A 19,817-nucleotide genomic window follows, 5' to 3' on the forward strand; every position below is an offset into this window, starting at 1 on the left:
TCCCTATCATCATTAGGACCGTACACACCCCCAAACGCCCACACAAAGTTATCACCAATGTTGCGCAAGGAACAAGCAACTGAGTATCTACCAATACACTCTTCCACTTTCTCCACCACCCTTCTATCCCACATTAGCAAAATCCCACCCGACGCACCATTGGCACCCAAATAACACCAATCAACATGGATGCAACCCCATAAGCTTTGCACCACCTCCCGCGAGATAACTGCCATCTTTGTCTCCACCAAACATACAATATCCGCCTTCCAAACCCGTAAAAGCCCTCTGATGTCCAATCTTTTCTCGATCGCATTAAGCCCTCTAACATTCCATGACAAAATTTTAGGCGTCATAAAATCGAGCAGAACCCCTATCCTTAAGTCTTCCTCTAACAGACTGAGCCCCTTTTTTCTCATAATTCAAAGACCAAGTCAGCCTATTTAATTCCCTCTTTCCTTTCTTCCCTTGAGCAGGCGAAACCTTAGTCTTGGAGTCTGCTAAAAAGAGATCTCTAGCCTCTTCAATTTCCTCAAACAAAGCCAACAATCTGTCTTCAAAGCGACCACAAGAAAGCCCAATGATTGGATAAACCTTCTTGATTTTCTCCACCACCCATCTAGGCGACACCCTTCGCCTGTCTTCTACTTCCACTGCCAGTGGGGCAATAACTAACGGCTCAAAGCACTCTAACTCCCCCTCCCCTTCACTGGTCTTATCCAGCAGCATTGGACCTCCAAGAAAATCCTCAAGCAGCATCGGAGGATAATCAAAGTGATCACACTCCTCAGCCGCCACACAATCAAAAGAAGACCCACTCCCCCTGAATCCTCCAAGTCCTTTCCAGCTGAAATTCACCACCAGCGGTTCCCCAGAAAATGCAACTGAATCAATACCCACATTTCCTACTGATTCGGAAAACACCACCAAGTCAAGCAGGTCCACATCAGACCCAGATGTTCCCAGACCATCACCCAGACCACCACCCTCTGCCGACAAAGCCAAGCTGAGTTCTTTACCGAGAACCACACCTCTCTCTTTTATTTCAGAGTTTTCTGTCACAGGTGTATCGACGAACCCAACCTGACGGAACACTTCTGTTTCCAGCCCCGGAAAGGCGTTTTCCAGCAGTCTATCAGCTTGGTCAGCTTGTTTCACGGTATCTGGTACAAACTTCAACTCTCGAACCCCAACATCCTGCATCTCCTTAAACGCAGGAGAAGTATCCTGTTCCCCATCCTTCGCAGAAGCTGCGTCCTTCTCCTTGACCTGACTGATTCCTGCGTCCAACTTGTGCTGCCCTGCCTTGACTCTCCAGACAGCCGAATCACCCTGGTTCCGCTTTTTCCTACGTTGATAAACACGGCCCGAGAGGACAGGTTTGCATACAGACGGCTGGACGGCCGACCCCATACCCAACTCCTCCGACTGAACCGCAGAGGAGGAAGCGCCGGCGTCGGTAAAGAACTGGCGAGCCGGAATAGGGCGCAGAACTGGCCTTGCCTTGGGCCTAAGCCGAATGTCGGGCCTGTTGATGGGGAACTGCAGACAGCCTTTGCCTATAGAAGGTTGGGCCATCTTAGGAGGCCCTTGGGATGAAGAGATCCTACCAGTTAACCAGGAATTGGGCCGAGAGGAGCTGAGGCCCAAAGGAATACTACCCATCAACTCCTCCTCCCACGTAAGCACTCGTTTCAGACAGTATCCCACTTCCTCGCTCAAAAACTCCAACGTCTCCCTGATACTGCGCAGCTCGAGGCACACCTGGTCCCTGATATTGCGCACCTCGTGGGAATCCTGGTCGTGTAACTTGCATGGTGGGGGACAAGGGCCCGCCCCCCATCCACTAATGTCTGTCGCTAGCTCCCTGTTCGACGTGGCAAAGGATGAGTTATGAAGCTTCATCCCGGCAGGGATCGCCGGAGAAACCTTCTCCTTCTCCACTGCCTTCATCCCAGCTGGTGCCGCCGGAAGTTCCTTCTCCAACTTATCTCTCATCCGCCCAGCATGATACGCCGTCTCCAGAATTGCCGTATGGGCCTCCTTATCACAAAGACCCTTGTCCGGGGCAGTCGGGAGGGTAGCTTTCAAGATATCTGCATAACTCCTCTTCTCAGTCTGAGGCTGAGACTGTGAGACTTCCTTACCTCGAACGTGCTTCATGGAATTCCCAGCGAGCAAACTATTGAGAGCTAACCGAAGCTCCACCCCAAAACGCTTCCACCCTTCACCGAACTTGCCTTTCGGCACCAAGACAGAGCCTTTTCTTCTCCTCCCCTCATATTCTTCTATGATCAAGAAGAATCCATGCCTATTTGCGCTTTGCTGAGCAAGAATCCGCGGATAACCCGCTACGGCTTGATTCCAGAACACTCTACAGTCCTGAACCGAAACCAAGAGCTGAAAGGACTTAATCAACCAAGCAGCCTCGTCTTTGTCAAAAAGAATAGTCCTCATTTTTCCATAACTAAGCTCTTGGATCCTAATGCCTGTGAAGCCACCCACCACCGACACAACAAACTCCTTAGACTCTACTGACCACCGACGGGATGACATTTAGTTTAAATTGGATAACAAAAAGACATCAGTAAAAGATTGAATTACTGGATAACAATGCTTCAAAGATCTCTCCCCACACCACCAATCATGCCAGAAACTGATGTGACCCATCCCCTACCACAAACCGAACATAACTGCAAAACTTCTCCCATCCTTTCCTGATATATTTCCAAACCCCCACTCCATAGGAACCCGACACCTCAATAGAACACCCCCCCCCCCCCCCCCCCCCCTTTAGGCTCCCAAATTTGGCGTCAATCACCAAACGCCATAAAGCCTCTCTCTCCCTACCATATCTCCACAACCATTTACCCAGAAGAGCTTGATTAAACTGGGTGAGGTTGTGAACTCCCAACCCACCTGAATGCAACGGAGTACAGATCCTGTTCCATTTTACTAAATGAAATTTGGCCATCCCCTATACCACCCCATAGGAAATCCCTCTTGATTTTTTCAAGACGATTAGCCACCCTCAAAGGAATAGGGAACAACGACAAGAGATACGTGGGGAGATTGGACAGCGTGCTCTTAATAAGAGTCAACCGCCTGCCCTTTGACAAATACATACGCTTCCATCCAGCCAGCTTCCTTTCCATTTTCTCAAGCACCCCTTTCCAAGTAGAAACGGACTTGTAAGAGGCACCCAAAGGCATACCCAAGTAAGTCATAGGCAAAGAACCAACCCGACAACCCAAAAGCTGAGCCAACCCTTCAACATCCTCCACCTCACCAATAGGAACAATTTCTGATTTTCCTAGATTGATCCTTAATCCCGATGCTGCCTCAAAGCAAAGAAAGATGCACCTCAGATGCCGAATTTGTTCTTCTTGCGCCCCACAAAAGATCAATGTATCATCAGCAAATAATAAATGATTCACTACTATTGCCTCTGACTCTCTATGTCCCACTGCAAAACCTGTCATCGAACCCTGCTCCAATGCAGCAACCAGCATCCGGCTCAAAGCCTCCATAACCACCACAAATAATAAAGGTGACAGAGGATCACCTTGTCGCAACCCGCGAGAGCTGGTAAAGAAACCCGACGGAGTTCCATTGACAAGGATGGAGAATCTCACCGTAGAGATACAAAAACGAATCCAAGCCCTCCATTTCTCCCCAAAGCCACAACGTTGTAGTAGGTAAAGCAAGAAGTCCCAATTCACATGATCATAGGCCTTTTCCAAATCCAACTTACACAGCAACCCAGAATCCCCCGAACGAATTTGACTATCCACACATTCATTAGCAATAAGCACTGAATCCAAGATTTGTCGACTACCTATGAACGCGTTTTGGGTGTTTGAAATAATCTTACCCAAAACTGATTTAAACCTGTTCGCAAGGACTTTGGAAATAATCTTGTAAATTCCCCCAATAAGACTGATAGGCCGAAAGTCTCTCACATCCAAGACATCATTCTTCTTTGGAATCAGAGAGACAAAAGTAGCATTGAAGCTCTTTTCAAATTTGCCTCGAGAGTGAAAGTCTGCAAAAACAGCCATAATGTCGTGTTTTAGAATATCCCAACACTTCTAAAAAAAAGCCATAGTGAAACCATCAGGGCCCGGTGCCTTATCTCCGTTAAAATCTCTGATGACATCCCATACCTCCTTCTCCTCAAATTCTCTTTCTAGCCAACTACTTTCATCTTCATCAATTGAAAGAAAAGAAAGGCCCTCGACCCTTGGCCGCCAAGAACAGTTCTCAACATACAATTTTTTTATAAAAATGAACTATATGCTCCTGAATCTCCCTTGGATTTCTGGAGATTTCACCATTTATGCTTAGAGAGTCCACTTGATTAAACTTGCGACGCGAGTTGGCCACCATGTGGAAAAATTTTGTGTTCTTGTCCCCCTCCTTCAACCACAAAGCTCTAGATTTCTGTCTCCATATTATTTCCTCAGAAAGAAGAGTTTTCTCCAGCTCTCTTGACATATTTATCTTGCGAACCTTCTCTTCCTCCTCTAGGCCTCGGCCTTCATCAACTGAATCCAGCTCACGAATGCCCTCCAATAATTCTTTCTTCTTCTTCCCTACATCACCAAACACTTCAGCATTCCATTTCTTCAAATCTGTCTTCAAGGCCTTCAGTTTAAACGCCAAAATGTGACTTGGTAAACCCGAACACTCATAAGACGACCACCACTTTTTGATCTGCTCAAAAAAACCCTCGTAGTTCAGCCACATCATCTCAAATTTAAAATACCTTTTTCCTCCTCTTGGTGCCCCACAATCCAAAAACAAAGGAAAGTGATCGGAAAGAAGTCTTGGTAGCCTCCTTTGTGTTACTTCAGGAAAGTGTTCCTCCCACTCCACAGAAACTAAGAATCTATCAATTCTAGACCATGTACGATTATTAGACCATGTAAACTGGCCATCTTGAAGAGGTAGATCCACCAAGTTATGCATGAAAATGAAGTCTGAAAATTCTTCCATGGCAACTGAGAAACTGGCATTGCCCGACCTCTCGCTAGGAAAGCGAACTACATTAAAATCTCCCCCAATACACCACGGCAAATCCCAACAACTCATCAAACCAGCTAACTCATCCCATAAATCCCTCCTATCCCTGTCATCATTAGGGCCATAAACCCCCCCAAATGCCCAAGAATCATTATCACCAATGTTGCGGAAAGAACAAGCAACCGTATATCTACCTATACATTCCTCTAATTTCTCCACCACCCCTCTATCCCACATAAGTAAAATCACACCCGACGCTCCATTGGCTCCCAAATAACACCAATCAACCTTATTACAACCCCATAAGCTCCTCACCACCTCCCTTGAGATTATTGCCATCTTAGTCTCCACCAAACAAACAATATCCGCCCTCCAATCTCTTAGAAGCCCTCTAATTTCTAGTCTTTTTTCCATCTCATTAAGCCCTCTTAACATTCCACGAAAGTAATTTAGGCATCATAACTACAAGACAAACCCCTACCTTTAGTGCGACCTCTAGCCGATAGAACCCCTTTCTTCTCATAATTCATGGATCAAGCCAACCTGTTTAGTTCCCTCTTCCCTTTTGCCCCTTGATTCGACGGATACAAAGTCTTAGGACTGGCCAAGGATCTTTCTCCAGCAGCTTCTATCTCCTCAAACATAGCTAACATTCTGTCCTCAAACCCTTTGCAAGATAACCCGATAGATTGATAACAACTCATTACTTTTTCCACCACCCATCTAGGTGATACCCTGTGCTTTTCTCCCCCTTTTGCTGCCAAAGGTGTGATTTCCAGCGGTGCACCACTCTCCCCCTCCTCGTTAGAATTTTTTACTTCTAGTTCTAACAGGAGGCCTCTTCTAAAATCATGTGCACCACTGTCAAAGAGAGCTTCTCCCTCAACAGTTACACCTAAATCTTCCCGAAGGCAGCTCTCTACTTGATATCCCACTAAAACAAGTTCACATATCACCATCTGCATATTATTATTTTCCAGCACCTTAGTCACTGAGCTTGTACCCATAGCAGGAACATCCATCTCATTACATGGGCAGCCGGTAACCAAAAGATCAGGCAAGACTCCCGAAACCTGCTCCCCCTCTTCGGTAGTTTTGTTAACAATCAAAGAGCCACCGTCCACCTGAAGAGCTGCTGCCGCACCTTCTCCTTCTCCGCCACACGTCACCACCTCAGGAAGATTCAGCCGAGGAGAATTTTCTGATTTCTCAGACCTCAAGCTCTGACCCACAATAGGGAACTGCCCCTGTTTTCTTGTCCAAACAGCCTTAGAAATTCCAGACTTCCGACGTTGATAAACACGGCTGGAATGATCAGAACCAGACCTAAAAGAAGAAACGCCGGAATCCATGTCTTTACGCACCTGATGTGCTGCGGACGTAGAAGCTCCAGCATGCAGAGAAAACAATGGAGTCGGAATGGGCCTTAGGCATGATCCAGCTTTAGCTTTAACAGTAATCTTGGGCTTTTTGATGGGAAAACCCAGTGGGGCTTTACTTTTAGAAACATGGGCCGCCTCAGAAGAATTTAAGACCGAAGAGGTACTCACTGATTTTTTGTAGATGGGCCGGGTAACCTTGGAACCCATAGAGGCCTGCTGGGTCTTAGGAAAAGCGTGAGAAGCAAAATGCTTCTGTCTGATATCCGGGGGTCCTTCCTCCAGCAAGAGTAAATCCGTTAGACAATGACCTATCTCCTCATGCAGAGCTGCCAACGACTCCCTTAACCTACGGACACCTAGCCTATCAACAGAAAAGACATTGCGTGATGCAGAGGCAGACGTGTTGGCAGACCCAGCTGCTTCTCTCCTTGGGAATGAGACATGCGACCTTCCCAATGCCCGAGACACTGGAGCTGAGTTCTTCTTCAAGGCCTTCACTGGAAATATTTCTCTGGTCAGGCTATTGTTCGCTGCCTTCGAAGGAAGTGCCGACAAAGCATGAGCCGGAATCGCAGGAGCCTTTGCATGAGCACAAAAATCCTTAAACGGAGCCTGCACCTGGAACTGGACCTTCTTCTTCCCTGTTTCTTTAGAAGATTCCAACCACCTTGGAATTCTTGCTAAGGGCTGACTGGAAGGACCAAAAGGCTCTTCACTCACTGGCAGAGACGAAGTTAATACCTCTGCAAAACTCCTCCTTGTCTCCGATTTGGTCCCAGCTAGTGGGATTTTCGGTGCACTAGTCTGCTTCGTGACCCTGGACTGATCCGCTTGAAGATGACTGATGGCTAAGCGGAGCTCCAACTCAAACCGCTCCCAACCCTCACCGTATCTCCCTTTTGGCACTAAAATGGAGCCACTTTTCTTCCTGCCCTCATATTCTTCTACAAGTAGGAAAAAGCCATGCCTATTAGAACATTGCTGTCCAAGAATATGGGGGAAGCCAGCAACGGATTGATTCCAAAAAACTCTAGAATCTTGTATCGAAGCTAATTCATCAAACGACTTGATCAGCCAGACTGCCTCATCTCTAAGTAAAAGGATAGACCTCGTCACTCCTTTACACTTCTCTCGAATCCGAATCCCAGTAAAACCTCCCACCACCGACAAGTCGAACTCCTTAGACTCAACAGACCATCGACTCACAGACCTCACCATCACTAATTCCCTTCAGATTCATGTGATTGATCCACTGGCACAATTTCAGATAGGAACTCTTGAGTGGCCTCCACCAAATTGAAAATCATTTAAACACTTCTTTCTTAATTCATGCCACCGTAATATTATTGACCAAAACTCCAATTTGTGAAGTAAGGAAATCACAAAAAATTTGTCAAATTAGTCCAAATAGATTGAAGCTCTGTTCCTAACTTCTTATAACCATGTTTTAGATTTGAAATATATAATGTTCTTGTGGTTTACTATTGCACAAAATTACTTGCTTTTCCCCACTCCTTGAATGCAGGATTATAAGTGTATAGTTATTAATTGGACCATGACCACAACAATTGTGGCTTTCAGAAGTTTAACTGATCTCATATACTTCTTCTATATGCTTCTTCAGGTAATTGCTCCTTCTCCATTTGCAGAAGCTGCTTTTGTTTTTATTTATTTTAATAGTAATTAGGTAGTTTGTTTAATTAACCTACTAATATGGACCATATGCTGAAGCTCATTTAAAAATTTCATATTGTTGTTATTGTGTTCTCAATAATATAGTAAATACTCCGTCAAACTATCTTTGAATACCTACTGCTGCAGGCATTATTGGTTTCAGACTTTTAGTCTGCCTTTGTTTTATTTATCTACCAACGTCTTTGCATTTAGAAAATACCTAAACATTGCAATATGAAAAGCCTGCTTAAATTTGTTCTTTTAGATTTGTTTGATATATCTCAAGTCATGAGACTAAAATGGTAGCAAGAGAATCCATATTAGATTTGTTTGCCACATGGCAGATCACAACATAAGTAAAGCATATCAGCTGAAACTGTAGGGGTGGCCACGTTTCTAAGACCTGGAAAGCAAGAGCAATGGCTTGTGGCACCACACTAACTTTACTGGTTGATATATGACTCCACTGGCATCTGGGCCAGCGATGCTGCCAGTAGTTCTTATTTATCTACTATTGGAACCATGACTCCTGCTCCGTGAACTACACTTGCTCCTTCGCAGGTCTTGTCTCAACTCTGAAGCAGTTGTTAGAGATGGAATTTCCCACCTCTAAATAAGCTGATAAGACCTTTTGAAGATACAGTGGCAAAAAGAAGTATATAAAATATACATAAAAAAATATATTGCCTTCCATGAGACAGACCAGCCCTTTCAAATCCTCCAGATCTATAAGCAAAAGTAAGTTTACATAGGCAGTTGGGTGATGAACATGGACAGCTAGACCTAAGTTTCCGAATCCAACTAAGACTCCATCGATAACAAGTTCTACTAGGCTAAGGCACACTGGATTAAATCCTTATGAATACTAAAACTCTTTTCAATATCATTAAATAAATCCTGTTTCAAGTGCTAATTATAATCATTGTCAAATTTGAAATTGTTTGATTGTTGGGTCCAAGCTTTAGAAAATCACGACAAACTCAGGTCTTGGAAACCTATTGGCTTCGTTTGGCAACCGATTCAGCCACCTCGAGTTTGATGAAGAATTTTTTGAAGTACACATAAGTGATTGATGTGATATAAAGCACTTGCGTTTCGAGGTGGGTGATGGGTCTCATATTCGCTTTTGGCATGATTTATGGTGTGGGGATAGGCCTTTCAAGCTCTGTTATCCAGCTTTGTACACTATTGCTCGTTCTCCTGATGCTTGGGTGGTGGATAATTTGTCTGTGGTAGGAGGCGTGGCTCATTAGAATGTTCTCTTTACGCGCTATGCTCAAGATTGGGAGGTGGAGATGGTGATGTCCTTTTATGAACAGTTATACTCTATTCGGATTCGGCATGGGGAGGTTGATAGGGTGGTGTGGAATCTTTCTAGGAGGAGGAATTTTGAAGTGAAGACTTTATATAAAGCATTAGTTTGTCACGAGGAGGCTTCTTTTCGTTGGAAAGGTATTTGGCGTGTTCTTTATCAGTTACGGGGCCTTATGGTGTCAGTGTTTGGAAGTTTATTCGAAGGGGGTGAGATAATGTTGCCAAATTTTTGCATTTTGAGGTGGGTGATGAGTCTCATATTCGCTTTTGACATGATTTATGGTGTGGGGACAAGCCTCTCAAGCTCTGTTATCCAGTTTTGTACTCTAATGCGCGTTCTTCTGATGCTTGGGTGGTGGATAATTTGTCTGTGGTAGGAGGTGTGGTTCATTGGAATGTTCTCTTTATGCGCTATGCTTAGGATTGAGAGGTGGAGATGGTGATGTCCTTCTATGAATAGTTATATTCTACTCGGGTTCGGCATGGGGAGGTTGATAGGGTGGTGTGGAATCTTTCCAAGAGGAGGAATTTTGAATTGAAGACTTTCTACAAAGCATTAGTTTGTCACGAGGCAACTTTTTTTTCTTGGAAGGGTATATGGCGTGTTAAAGCTCTGAAGCGGGTGGCGTTCTTTGTTTGGACAGCGGCTTTAGGAAAGATTTTAACTCATGACAATTTACGTAGGCGTGGTATTGTAGTCGTAGAGTGGTGTGTTATGTGTAAAAAGCATGGGGAATCCGTTGATCACCTTCTTCTTCATTGTGATGTGGCACGGGTTGTTTGAAGTTCTTTTTATAGTTTGTTCGGGGTGGAGTGGGTTATGCCTAGTAGTGTTTTGGATTTATTGAGTGGTTGAGGCACTTTGCTGGGTTGTGGTCCTGTTATCCGTATTTAGAAGTAGGTTCCTTTTTGTGTTTTGTGGGGCTTGTGGCGTGAGAGAAATTCTAGGCTTTTTGAGGATGTGGAGGTATCGGTTGGGGCTCTTTGTAGAAATGTGCTTTATATGTTATTTCTTTGGGTGTCGACGCATAGCCCGGGTAGTATGTTGTTCGCTGATTTTTTACTTTCTTGTTCATTTCTTTCCTTTGATTAGGGGCACTTTTGTATACTTCTTGTGTACTAGGGTTGCGCCCCTCTGCGCTTTTTAATGAATTCTTACTTATAAAAAAAAGAAGGTATTTGGCGTGTTAAAGCTCCGAAGCGGATGACGTTCTTTGTTTGGACAGCGGCTTTAGGGAAGATTTTAACATATAACAATTTACGTAGGTGTCGTATTGTGGTGGTAGAGTGGTGTTGTATGTGTAAGAAGCATGGAGAATTCGTTGATCACCTTCTACTTCATTGTGACGTGGCACGGGTTGTTTGGAGCTTTTTTTTTTTTATAGCTTGTTTGAGGTGGAGTGGGTTATGCCTAGTAGTGTGCTAGATTTATTGAGTAGTTGGGGTACTTTGCTGGGTCGTGGTCCTGTTAACCGTATTTGGAAACATGTTCCTTTGTGTGTTTTGTGGGGTTTGTGGCGTGATAGAAATTTTAGGCTTTTTGAAAATATGGAGGTACAGGTTGGGGCTCTTTGTAGAAATGTGCTTAATATTTTATGTCTTTGGGTGTCAGCGCATAGTTCGGGTAGTATTTTGTTTGCTGATTTTTTACTTTCTTGTTCGTTTCTTTCCTCTGATTAGGGACACTTTTCTATACTTCCTATGTATAGGGTTGCACCCCTCTGCGCTTTTTATTAAATTCTTACTTATCAAAAATAAAGTAGATAGAAGTTTCGAATTTTTTGTATGAAAAAGTGAAAAAAAGTTTATTTTGTAGTGATTTTTTGTTTGAATAATAATAAAAAAAAATGATTGATGTGATATAAAAAGTAAAAATGTTTTGAAGTTATGTTTTTTAGAAAAAACTTGCATTAAAATCGAGGTAACCCTATTGGTTACCAAACACCCATTGTGTTTAGTCCAAAGTTCTTACGTGTTTTCTCCTGCTTATAGTTATATTTGAGCCGAGCCGAACTGAACTGAGCTTGGGGCTGCTGGATTCGGCTCGAATACATAGAATAGGGACTCAAACTTGGCTCGAGCTTGAGCCAAGTTTTGAAGGGTTGTTCGAATTCGGCTTGTTAAGAGCCTAGCCAAGTTCGAGTTAGGCTTGAAATCGGCTAGCTTAACAAGCCGAGCCTCCAATTGAGCCTGAGCGGCTCGAGCTGGATTGAAGTTTTATAATATTTTTTACTTCAAAATAAAAAATTAAAATTCAGTATTATTTTAATTTTGATTTATATTTCACATTCTATATGGAATGTTTGTAGTATTACATATATTATGTTTAATATATATATATATATACGAGCAAGCTAACAATTCGAGTCGAACTTATACAAGCTGAGCTCATGAGTTTTGTCTGAGCCGAGCTGAGTGTATATGAGTATGTCTCATTCAATATACGAGCAGATTATTGTGTTCACGTACGGCTCATTTATTTTTTGAACCGAGACCGAATTGAGTTTAAGTGAGCTGAGTTTACGAGCAGCTAGGCTCATCTAACACACCTACTCCTGCTTCATTATATGCATAGACGATTGTGTATATAGGCATACATATGCATGCGCACATGCGTGCGCACACACACACACGTGTACAGTGCCTTCAAGGCACATATGAAAGCAGTTTAAAGAATACTTCGGTATTTGAAATCTTCACCGGGTAAAGGGTGGTTGTTTGCCCAACATGATCACCTGAGAATACTATCTTATAGAGAAGCAGATTGGGTTGGGTTAGTCACAGATCAAAGATCCACTTCAGGATATTGCACTTTTGTGGAAGAAAATCTAGTTACTTGGCATAGTAAGAAACAGTCGGTGGTAACAAAACTGCCCATCAAGTCCCTCCCTTCCTCTAAATAAGGATTGAAATCGGTAAGGAACCCAAGAGAATCTGATTGTCCTGGAAATGCACATGGTCCAGAATCACTAGCATTGGGGACAAAATGACCAATACCTCAATCAAATTTCACCTCCTCGCATACAAATCCTTAGTCAATTTATAAAGCCAATAACAAACACAAATTGGACAAAATGAGAGTGTTGAAGCTATAGTTGATGATCTTTTGGACGTGAACATGTTGGAGGTCGATGAGGTCGGCATAAATGGAGAGGAAGTGCTTGAAGTAGGCAAAGCATGGAGGGTGATCAAGGATCCAGGGGGCTGGTCATCTTAAGTGGTGCAGCAGTGGCAATGAGGATGGTGGATGTTGACGAATCTGAAGGTGAGGTGAGAGAGGGACAAATTGAATTGGTGGAAGTAAAGTTGGGGAAATTTTGAATTGGGACAGCATTTAGTTTGTGTGGGTTCATGCTACTAATTGTTTGCCACATGCGATATATATATATATATATATTAAAACTCGATAACCGAATGGACCTGCTTATTTGTGTAAATTCAAAATCAGACTCTCTACCATCATAGAAACTAAGGGGGGCACCAGTTGGGAGGGTGGGGGCCCTTTTAAATACGTTGAGCCCATTTAAAAAATATATTTTATTTTATCACTCACATTTCTCACGTGCAACTCGTGTGATCAAAAGGCCAGTTGAAAAAAGAAAATATTTTGAAATAATTTTTGTTGTTTTCTTTGTTCTAGTTTAGTCCTAAAACAATGATATACTTTTGCATTCATATTCACTTTAAAGCAAGCAAGAAGTATGCGGTATTACACTTTTCTCCATTATCCTTAGAAAGTTTTTTGATCTTGCCATTGTACATATTCATCTTATATCACATATTATATGCATCCTGGTATATTTATTTATATTTATTGTATCCTATTGAACAATAAGGTAAATAGAAGGAAATAAAAATACTTTATAATATTAGAACTTTACTGGTTTCACTTTTCAACTTTTAAGCAATATCTTAATAAAAAATTTACTTGTGACATCCAACATCCAACGTCTCCAATTGTTTTACCATTGGTATGGTCTTAGCTTTGGTTGGACCCTTTGTTCTAAAATTGACTAAGTTATCTTTCTTTCTTTCTCACTCTTTTTTTCTTTTTCTTTTTCTTTTTTTTTTTTTTGTGTAGTTTAGGTTGGCTTTTGTGGCCCCCGATTCGACAGTGTTTGGTGCTGGAGAGTTAGTTGACGATCCAAAAAAAATTGCTCTCAATTATATTCGTGGCTTCTTTTTTGTCGACTTATTTGTTGTACTACCGCTTCCTCAAGTAAGGGCTCTCTCAGTCTTTCTCTTCCCCTTATCAACTTTGTATTCATCACCATCTACATATATGTCACATCCATATGCTTTATGTGTCAACATCTTATTGAAGATTCAAATTTTAAGCTTAATGTCGAATTTGTTGTGGATATGTGTTCGTTGTTACTTTGTCATATTAAATTAAATTAAATTATTTTAAATTTTTCTTTGAAAAGCATATGCTTTTTTAAGTTTATGTTAATTATGTGGATTTGCTCATTTAATATTGTTGATATTTGTTTAGACTCTAATTGCAAGATATAGGTTTGAAGAACTTATCTTTTGGGAGTTGACTTTTGGAGTGAAAGGTGTTTTGGATCTTTAAGGGATTGAAAGATAAGTCGCATTGAGAGAAGCTAGATGGAATTGATTTACAGTGTAGCTTGTGGGAAGAGTGAGACGGTATTGAGGAGAGAGTCAGGCTAAACAACATTAATGTGGTTTTTCACAAGATACCTTGATATTGTTTTTTGATAAGTAATTGTAATTTATAAAAATAAGCGCAGGGGGCGCAACCCTTATATACGGGAAGTATACAAAAGAACCCCTAAAAGGGACAAATAGAGAATAAATTTAAAAAGTCTACATAAGTAAAAACATTCAAACTATGATGGGACGCTATCCAAATATATAACGTATTGAGCAACCGCTTCCGTAGCTCTACCATAGATGTCTCTACATCTTCAAAAAGTCATGCACTCCGCTCCCTCCAAATACACCACAATAAGCACAGAGGAGCTAACCGCCAAGCTTCTTTAGCACGACCACACCCTATTGCCGGCCCCCAACTATTCAACAACTCCAACACCGATCGTGGCATAACCCACTCTACCCCAAATAAAATAAGAATGTAGCTCCAAAGATCCCGGGTGATTTCGCAGTGAAGCAACAAATAATCAATAGACTCCCCACTCTTCTTACACAAACAACACCACTCAATCACTATAACATTTCTCTTACGCAAGTTATCATGCGTCAATATTTTGCCCAAAACAGCTGACCAAACGAAAAAAGCCACCCTTGTAGGAGCCTTAACACGCCATATATTCTTCCAGGGAAAAGAAGGAAAAGATGGACCATCTTTCCTAATAAGCTCTTCATAGAAGGATCTCACCTCAAATAAACCTTTTTTAGAAGGATTCCGCACTAACCTGTCGCCCTCTCCATGTCGAGCCGAAACGGAGTATAGTCGATTGAAGAATGAAAGGACCATATCCATCTCCCAATCCTGGATTTGTCGTGTAAAAAGAACATTCCACTGAATTATACCATTATGAACAACCAAATTATCCGCCGCCAACGCATCTTTGTTCCTCACTATACTAAAAATAGCTGGAAAACATTGCTTCAAGGGTCTATCCCTACACCACCAATCATGCCAAAAACTAATATGTGATCCATTCCCCACTTCAAAACGAACAAAATTGCGAAACTTCTCCCAACCCCTCCTAATATGTTTCCATACACCCACTCCAAAAGAACCCGACACCTCTTTCGAGCACCAACCACCCTTTAGACTCTCAAATTTGGCATAAATCACCAATCGCCATAAAGCCTCTCTCTCCTTACCATATCTCCACAACCACTTACCCAGGAGTGCTCGATTGAACTGGATGAAATTGTGAGCTCCCAACCCACCTGCATGCAAAGGAGTACAAATCTTGTTCCAATTCACTAGATGAAATTTGGCCTTGTCACCAATGCCACCCCAAAGAAAATCTTTTTGAATTTTATCAAGACGATTAGCCACCATCACTGGAATAGGAAACAATGACAAGTAATACGTAGGAATATTGGAGAGTGTACTATTAATAAGAGTCAACCGGACACCTTTCGACAAATACATTCGTTTCCATCTCGCCAACTTCCTTTCCATTTTTTCAATAACACCATTCCAATTAGAAGTGGACTTGTAAGAGGCCCCCAAAGGCAAACCCAAGTAAGTCATAGGCAAAGATGCAACCCGACATCCAAGAAGATTAGCCAACCCTTCAACATCCTCTACTTCACCAATACGTAGGAATATTGGAGAGCGTACTATTAATAGGACCAATACCTCGATATTGTTATGGAACTATATATATATCCAAGAATTATTTCTCTCGCTACATTAGTGAAGCCCTCTCACTAACCCAAGGGGGCCACTCTATTGTCTCAAAGTTGAATTGAGCTCATCCCTTCTTCATAGCAAGTTACAACCTCCTTTGTAATGCCAATCCCCAATAGGCTCCCTAAGCCCTGCTCTAGACCCTAGAAGCCACAAATTGCATCATGGCTCTAATCCAGGGTGTGTAGTGGGACATTGACCCCTCAAGTATCATATTATTATTATTTTTTTTTGACATGAAGTATCATATTATTTAGGTCTCTTAAAGTGGCGTTTTAATCAACTGTGTACAGTGAAATGTGCCTTCAATATTATAATGTGTTAAACCATGATTGACAAAAAGATATTTAGAAATTTGGTATCTAAGTGATGTACTATCCCCAACGGCACATGGAGGAAAAGGCCACTTCACCAAAAAAATTTCACTGAACAGGAGGCCAACTTCAAGGTCTATAGAACTGGCCAACTTCAAGGTCTGTACATATTTTTTTCTTTTTTGTGGTGCAAGGGTGAAAGTGATCAACCCTGGTCTCTATTTGATTGTATGTGTGTGCGCGCGCACACCCGATGTAGGTGGGTGGGTGAGCATTTTTACTTGTGTCCTAAAAAGGAAATAGCTCATAATTGCTTGTTAAGATGTCTATTTTAAGCAAAAGATGCATGTATATACATCTTCAAATTGCATAAATCTCTTATAAAATGGTTAACTGGATCGATCAATCTGTTTCTCTACGAAGTAATGTGACAGTACATGCTCCTCTTAGATGATAAGCATAACTCCATTTTCTGTTCTCGTCATAATTATTTCTTTTTCTTTTGCTGTTGTCGCAGATCATAATATTGTTTGTTCTACCACCATCTTTGGGATCAACAGGAGCAAATTATGCCAAAAATCTTTTACGACTAGCCATTCTTGTTCAGTACATTCCTAGGTTGTATAGGTTTCTACCTCTACTTACTGGTCAGTCTCCAATTGGCTTTGTATTCGAGTCAGCATGGACAAATTTCGTTATAAATCTTCTCACTTTCGTGTTGTCTGGCCATGTTGTTGGGTCATGCTGGTACCTCTTTGGGTTACAGGTGGGTGGAAGTTGTCATATCTTTTAAGGATGCTTGTTGAACTTTCTTTCTTCTAGACAATTTGGGGAAACTACATTTATCCTCCTCTAACTACTATTTTTTTTTTTCTTTCTCAATGTCCTCCCCCCCCCCCCCCCCTCTAATCTACCATTGGAGTTGCAATGCCCCCCTTCCGTGGGAAGGGGAACATTGAAACCCCAATAGTAGATTGGGAGGACATTGCAAAAATGATGTTTATTAAAGGGGGTAAATGTAGTTAACCCAGACAATTTTCTTTGCCTTGCTGTTTCTGGAAGGTTCTTGAACTTTACACTTTCCCTTGTACATGCATTTCTGTTTAAGCTGGAAAAACATATTGTCTAATTTCCTTGTTTGTAAGTGGCCAATCATTCTGTTTAGTGTTTACTACCTGCATGAAGGTTTTTGCTTAATGATTCACAAATTTTTCCTTTTACCCCCTCTTTCTTTACCCAGAGGGTTAATCAATGTCTTCGAGACGCCTGCCATGGCACTGAAGATAGCTTATGCATGAGCTTCATAGACTGTGGGCATGGAAATGTTTCTCATGATGTTCATTACGATCCAAACCGGACTAGATGGATAGACAATAAGAATGCTAGTGCTTGTTTTACTAAAGATGGCTTTTCTTATGGAATCTATATTCAAGCTGTCAATCTTACTACGGACCAGAGCATCATAACCAGATATACATATTCATTATTTTGGGGATTCCAGGTATTGCTTTTATCTATCTCTTCATTTTTTCTGTATCTGTACATCTGAAATATATTGTACTTACTCATACAAGTTGAATTTTGTTTTGTATAGTGTTTAAATTAATTAAAGACTTGTGTGGTAGAGAGAGTTAAGAAGATACATTGCAAGTTTTATGAAGCTACTTGTATAGAAATCTTGACATTGCTCCTCATGTTCAATTCATCTTTTTGAGTTTTTAGAGGTTGTGTAGTTAGATCTGTGTGAATGTTGCTGGAACTTTTTCGGCATTTTTTTTTTCTTTCATAGCAAAATAATGCAATAAACCAGCAAGATCATTCTGAAAATGTAATTTCACTGTAAAAATCTCATCACATTATCTTCCATTACTAGGGATCGCTATTTCAATCCTTGTCTTATTTTGTATTGTTTTCCCATCTTGTCTTAAAAATCAGATTCTAAATCCAAAGTTCTTATGATGTTCCAGTTTGATTTGTGGTTTAGCCATTGCCTTTTCTCAAACATCTGCCTCTTTGATTTTACTTCCTTCTTGGGCAATCCTACCATTGGGTGGGAGTGTTTGTGAACTTGGTTACATTGTTGGCCAACTTGCTCCTGATCTCTTATTTGGCATTGACCCAAAGCTCAATGGAACATGTTGTAGCTGTCGTTTTGTGTATTAATATTCATACTTGTATATATATGATATGTTGGGTCATGACAGTAGAAAAATTTGTACGACCAACTCTTCTTCAAGATAATGCAGAGTGGCATGCACTATGTGTACCAATGGCTGGAAATAAAGATAACAATTTGTTTAAATGATCTATATGCCCTTGACACTACAAAATTTTTTAAAGCCTAGTGCAATTCCAAAATTTTATTTGAACATTTAGGACTTTTTTTTCCTCTTTGTCGAATTGTTAAAAAATGTCCTTAAATCACAATTCATTTAACTATATTGTTCTATAGTTTTATGTAGATGGTTAGCGTAAATCCAACTCTTAAAGTCTATCATTCCGTTCTATGCCTCACTTTTGCTTGCTTAACAAACTCAATGTTTGAGCTGGAATTGATCCAAGAATCTGTGGTATATGGAGTTGAATTACATATTTACATATTTGGAATTTGTATTTTTTTTCAACTTGTTTATTGTGTATAATCAATTATCTCTGTTCTCACATTAATGTTAGAAGATGCAATTGGCCACTGGTATTAACTAAATGAAGGATCCAAATTAGTCACCCTGCTGCAATTGACAAGACATGTTTATAACAATTGGTCGAGAGGGGTGTTTTACTAAAACTTGAGTTTTGTTCGACCAGTTCATGATTTGGAAGTGGGATCAGTTGATACTCTCTTTTAGGCTCTAATATGGTGGTAATATGTTGATTTATTCATAATGGTCCTCATGTAGGAGGATGATGTCTATGAGAAAGTCTCTCCTTGACAAAATGCCAAAACAGAACATTTTAATTGACTAGGGTGAGATCCCAAACCACTGTAAATCATTCACATAAGTATAGAGCTAAAAGATTTTCATTCTTTAAGTAGAGAACATGACGTGGATATGGCCCTACTGTCTATGCAAGGTGTGTCGGGGCAATAATCTGGGTCTTTTAAGTGGATATGGAACCTCAAATTTACTCATTTGTTTGAACATGGGAGCCATAGGCCCATAATTATCTTTATTGGGGAAGCCTCAATTGCTGAAGGTTATTCATGATATTGACCTCAGAATGCCTGAGGTGCCTTGGACTGGTCTAGGAACATAATATCTCATTTAAATGGCTACTGTTATATATGAAATAAAATTGAAATAAACCTAAAAATGAATCAAATATTATCCCATATATGTTGTCTCATGAAGTTTTAAGCCCAATTGAGTGAGTTGTGTATGTGTGATACCTAAATAGAAGCTCTAATTTGACTATATCAGGGTGTTGTGATTATTACAATATTTTGACGTGTCTTCTAGCTTCCACCACCATTGAAGAAAATTACTATTGTCTCGAAGTGATTTTGCTTTTAGATTATAGCGCGGGTTTTTCATTATAATTTAGGGTTAAATACATTTTTGCCTCCTAAGTTTTAATTTAATGGCTTTATTTTTTCTCATTTCGGTTTCATTTTGTATCATAGGTGGTACCTCGCTTATGGGTAGGGCTGAGCATGGGCCGGGGGGGGCGGGGATGGGGTTTTTTGCCCCCGCCCCGCACCCCGCATATTAGCCCTTGCACCCGCAGGGGGCTGGTGGGGATGGGGTGGGG

General features: G+C 41.3%; 1 protein-coding gene across 3 annotated transcripts in view; it reads left to right on the plus strand.

Moving 5' to 3' along the window:
* Positions 1-19,817, plus strand: part of LOC133867387 (probable cyclic nucleotide-gated ion channel 20, chloroplastic) — a 66,729-nt gene that overhangs the window by 20,303 nt on the left and 26,609 nt on the right. The window contains exons 4-7 of one of the 3 annotated variants that reach the window (XM_062304126.1): positions 7,933-8,031; positions 13,477-13,614; positions 16,585-16,833; positions 17,308-17,568. In XM_062304126.1, coding sequence (XP_062160110.1) covers positions 7,933-8,031; positions 13,477-13,614; positions 16,585-16,833; positions 17,308-17,568 — 747 coding nt within the window. The remainder of the gene's footprint in view (positions 1-7,932; positions 8,032-13,476; positions 13,615-16,584; positions 16,834-17,307; positions 17,569-19,817) is intronic. The other 2 variants (XM_062304129.1, XM_062304128.1) reach the window with 2 other exon arrangements.

Source organism: Alnus glutinosa, chromosome 4 (genome assembly GCF_958979055.1).
Source record: "Alnus glutinosa chromosome 4, dhAlnGlut1.1, whole genome shotgun sequence".
In the NCBI taxonomy this organism is placed as follows: Eukaryota; Viridiplantae; Streptophyta; class Magnoliopsida; order Fagales; family Betulaceae; genus Alnus; species Alnus glutinosa.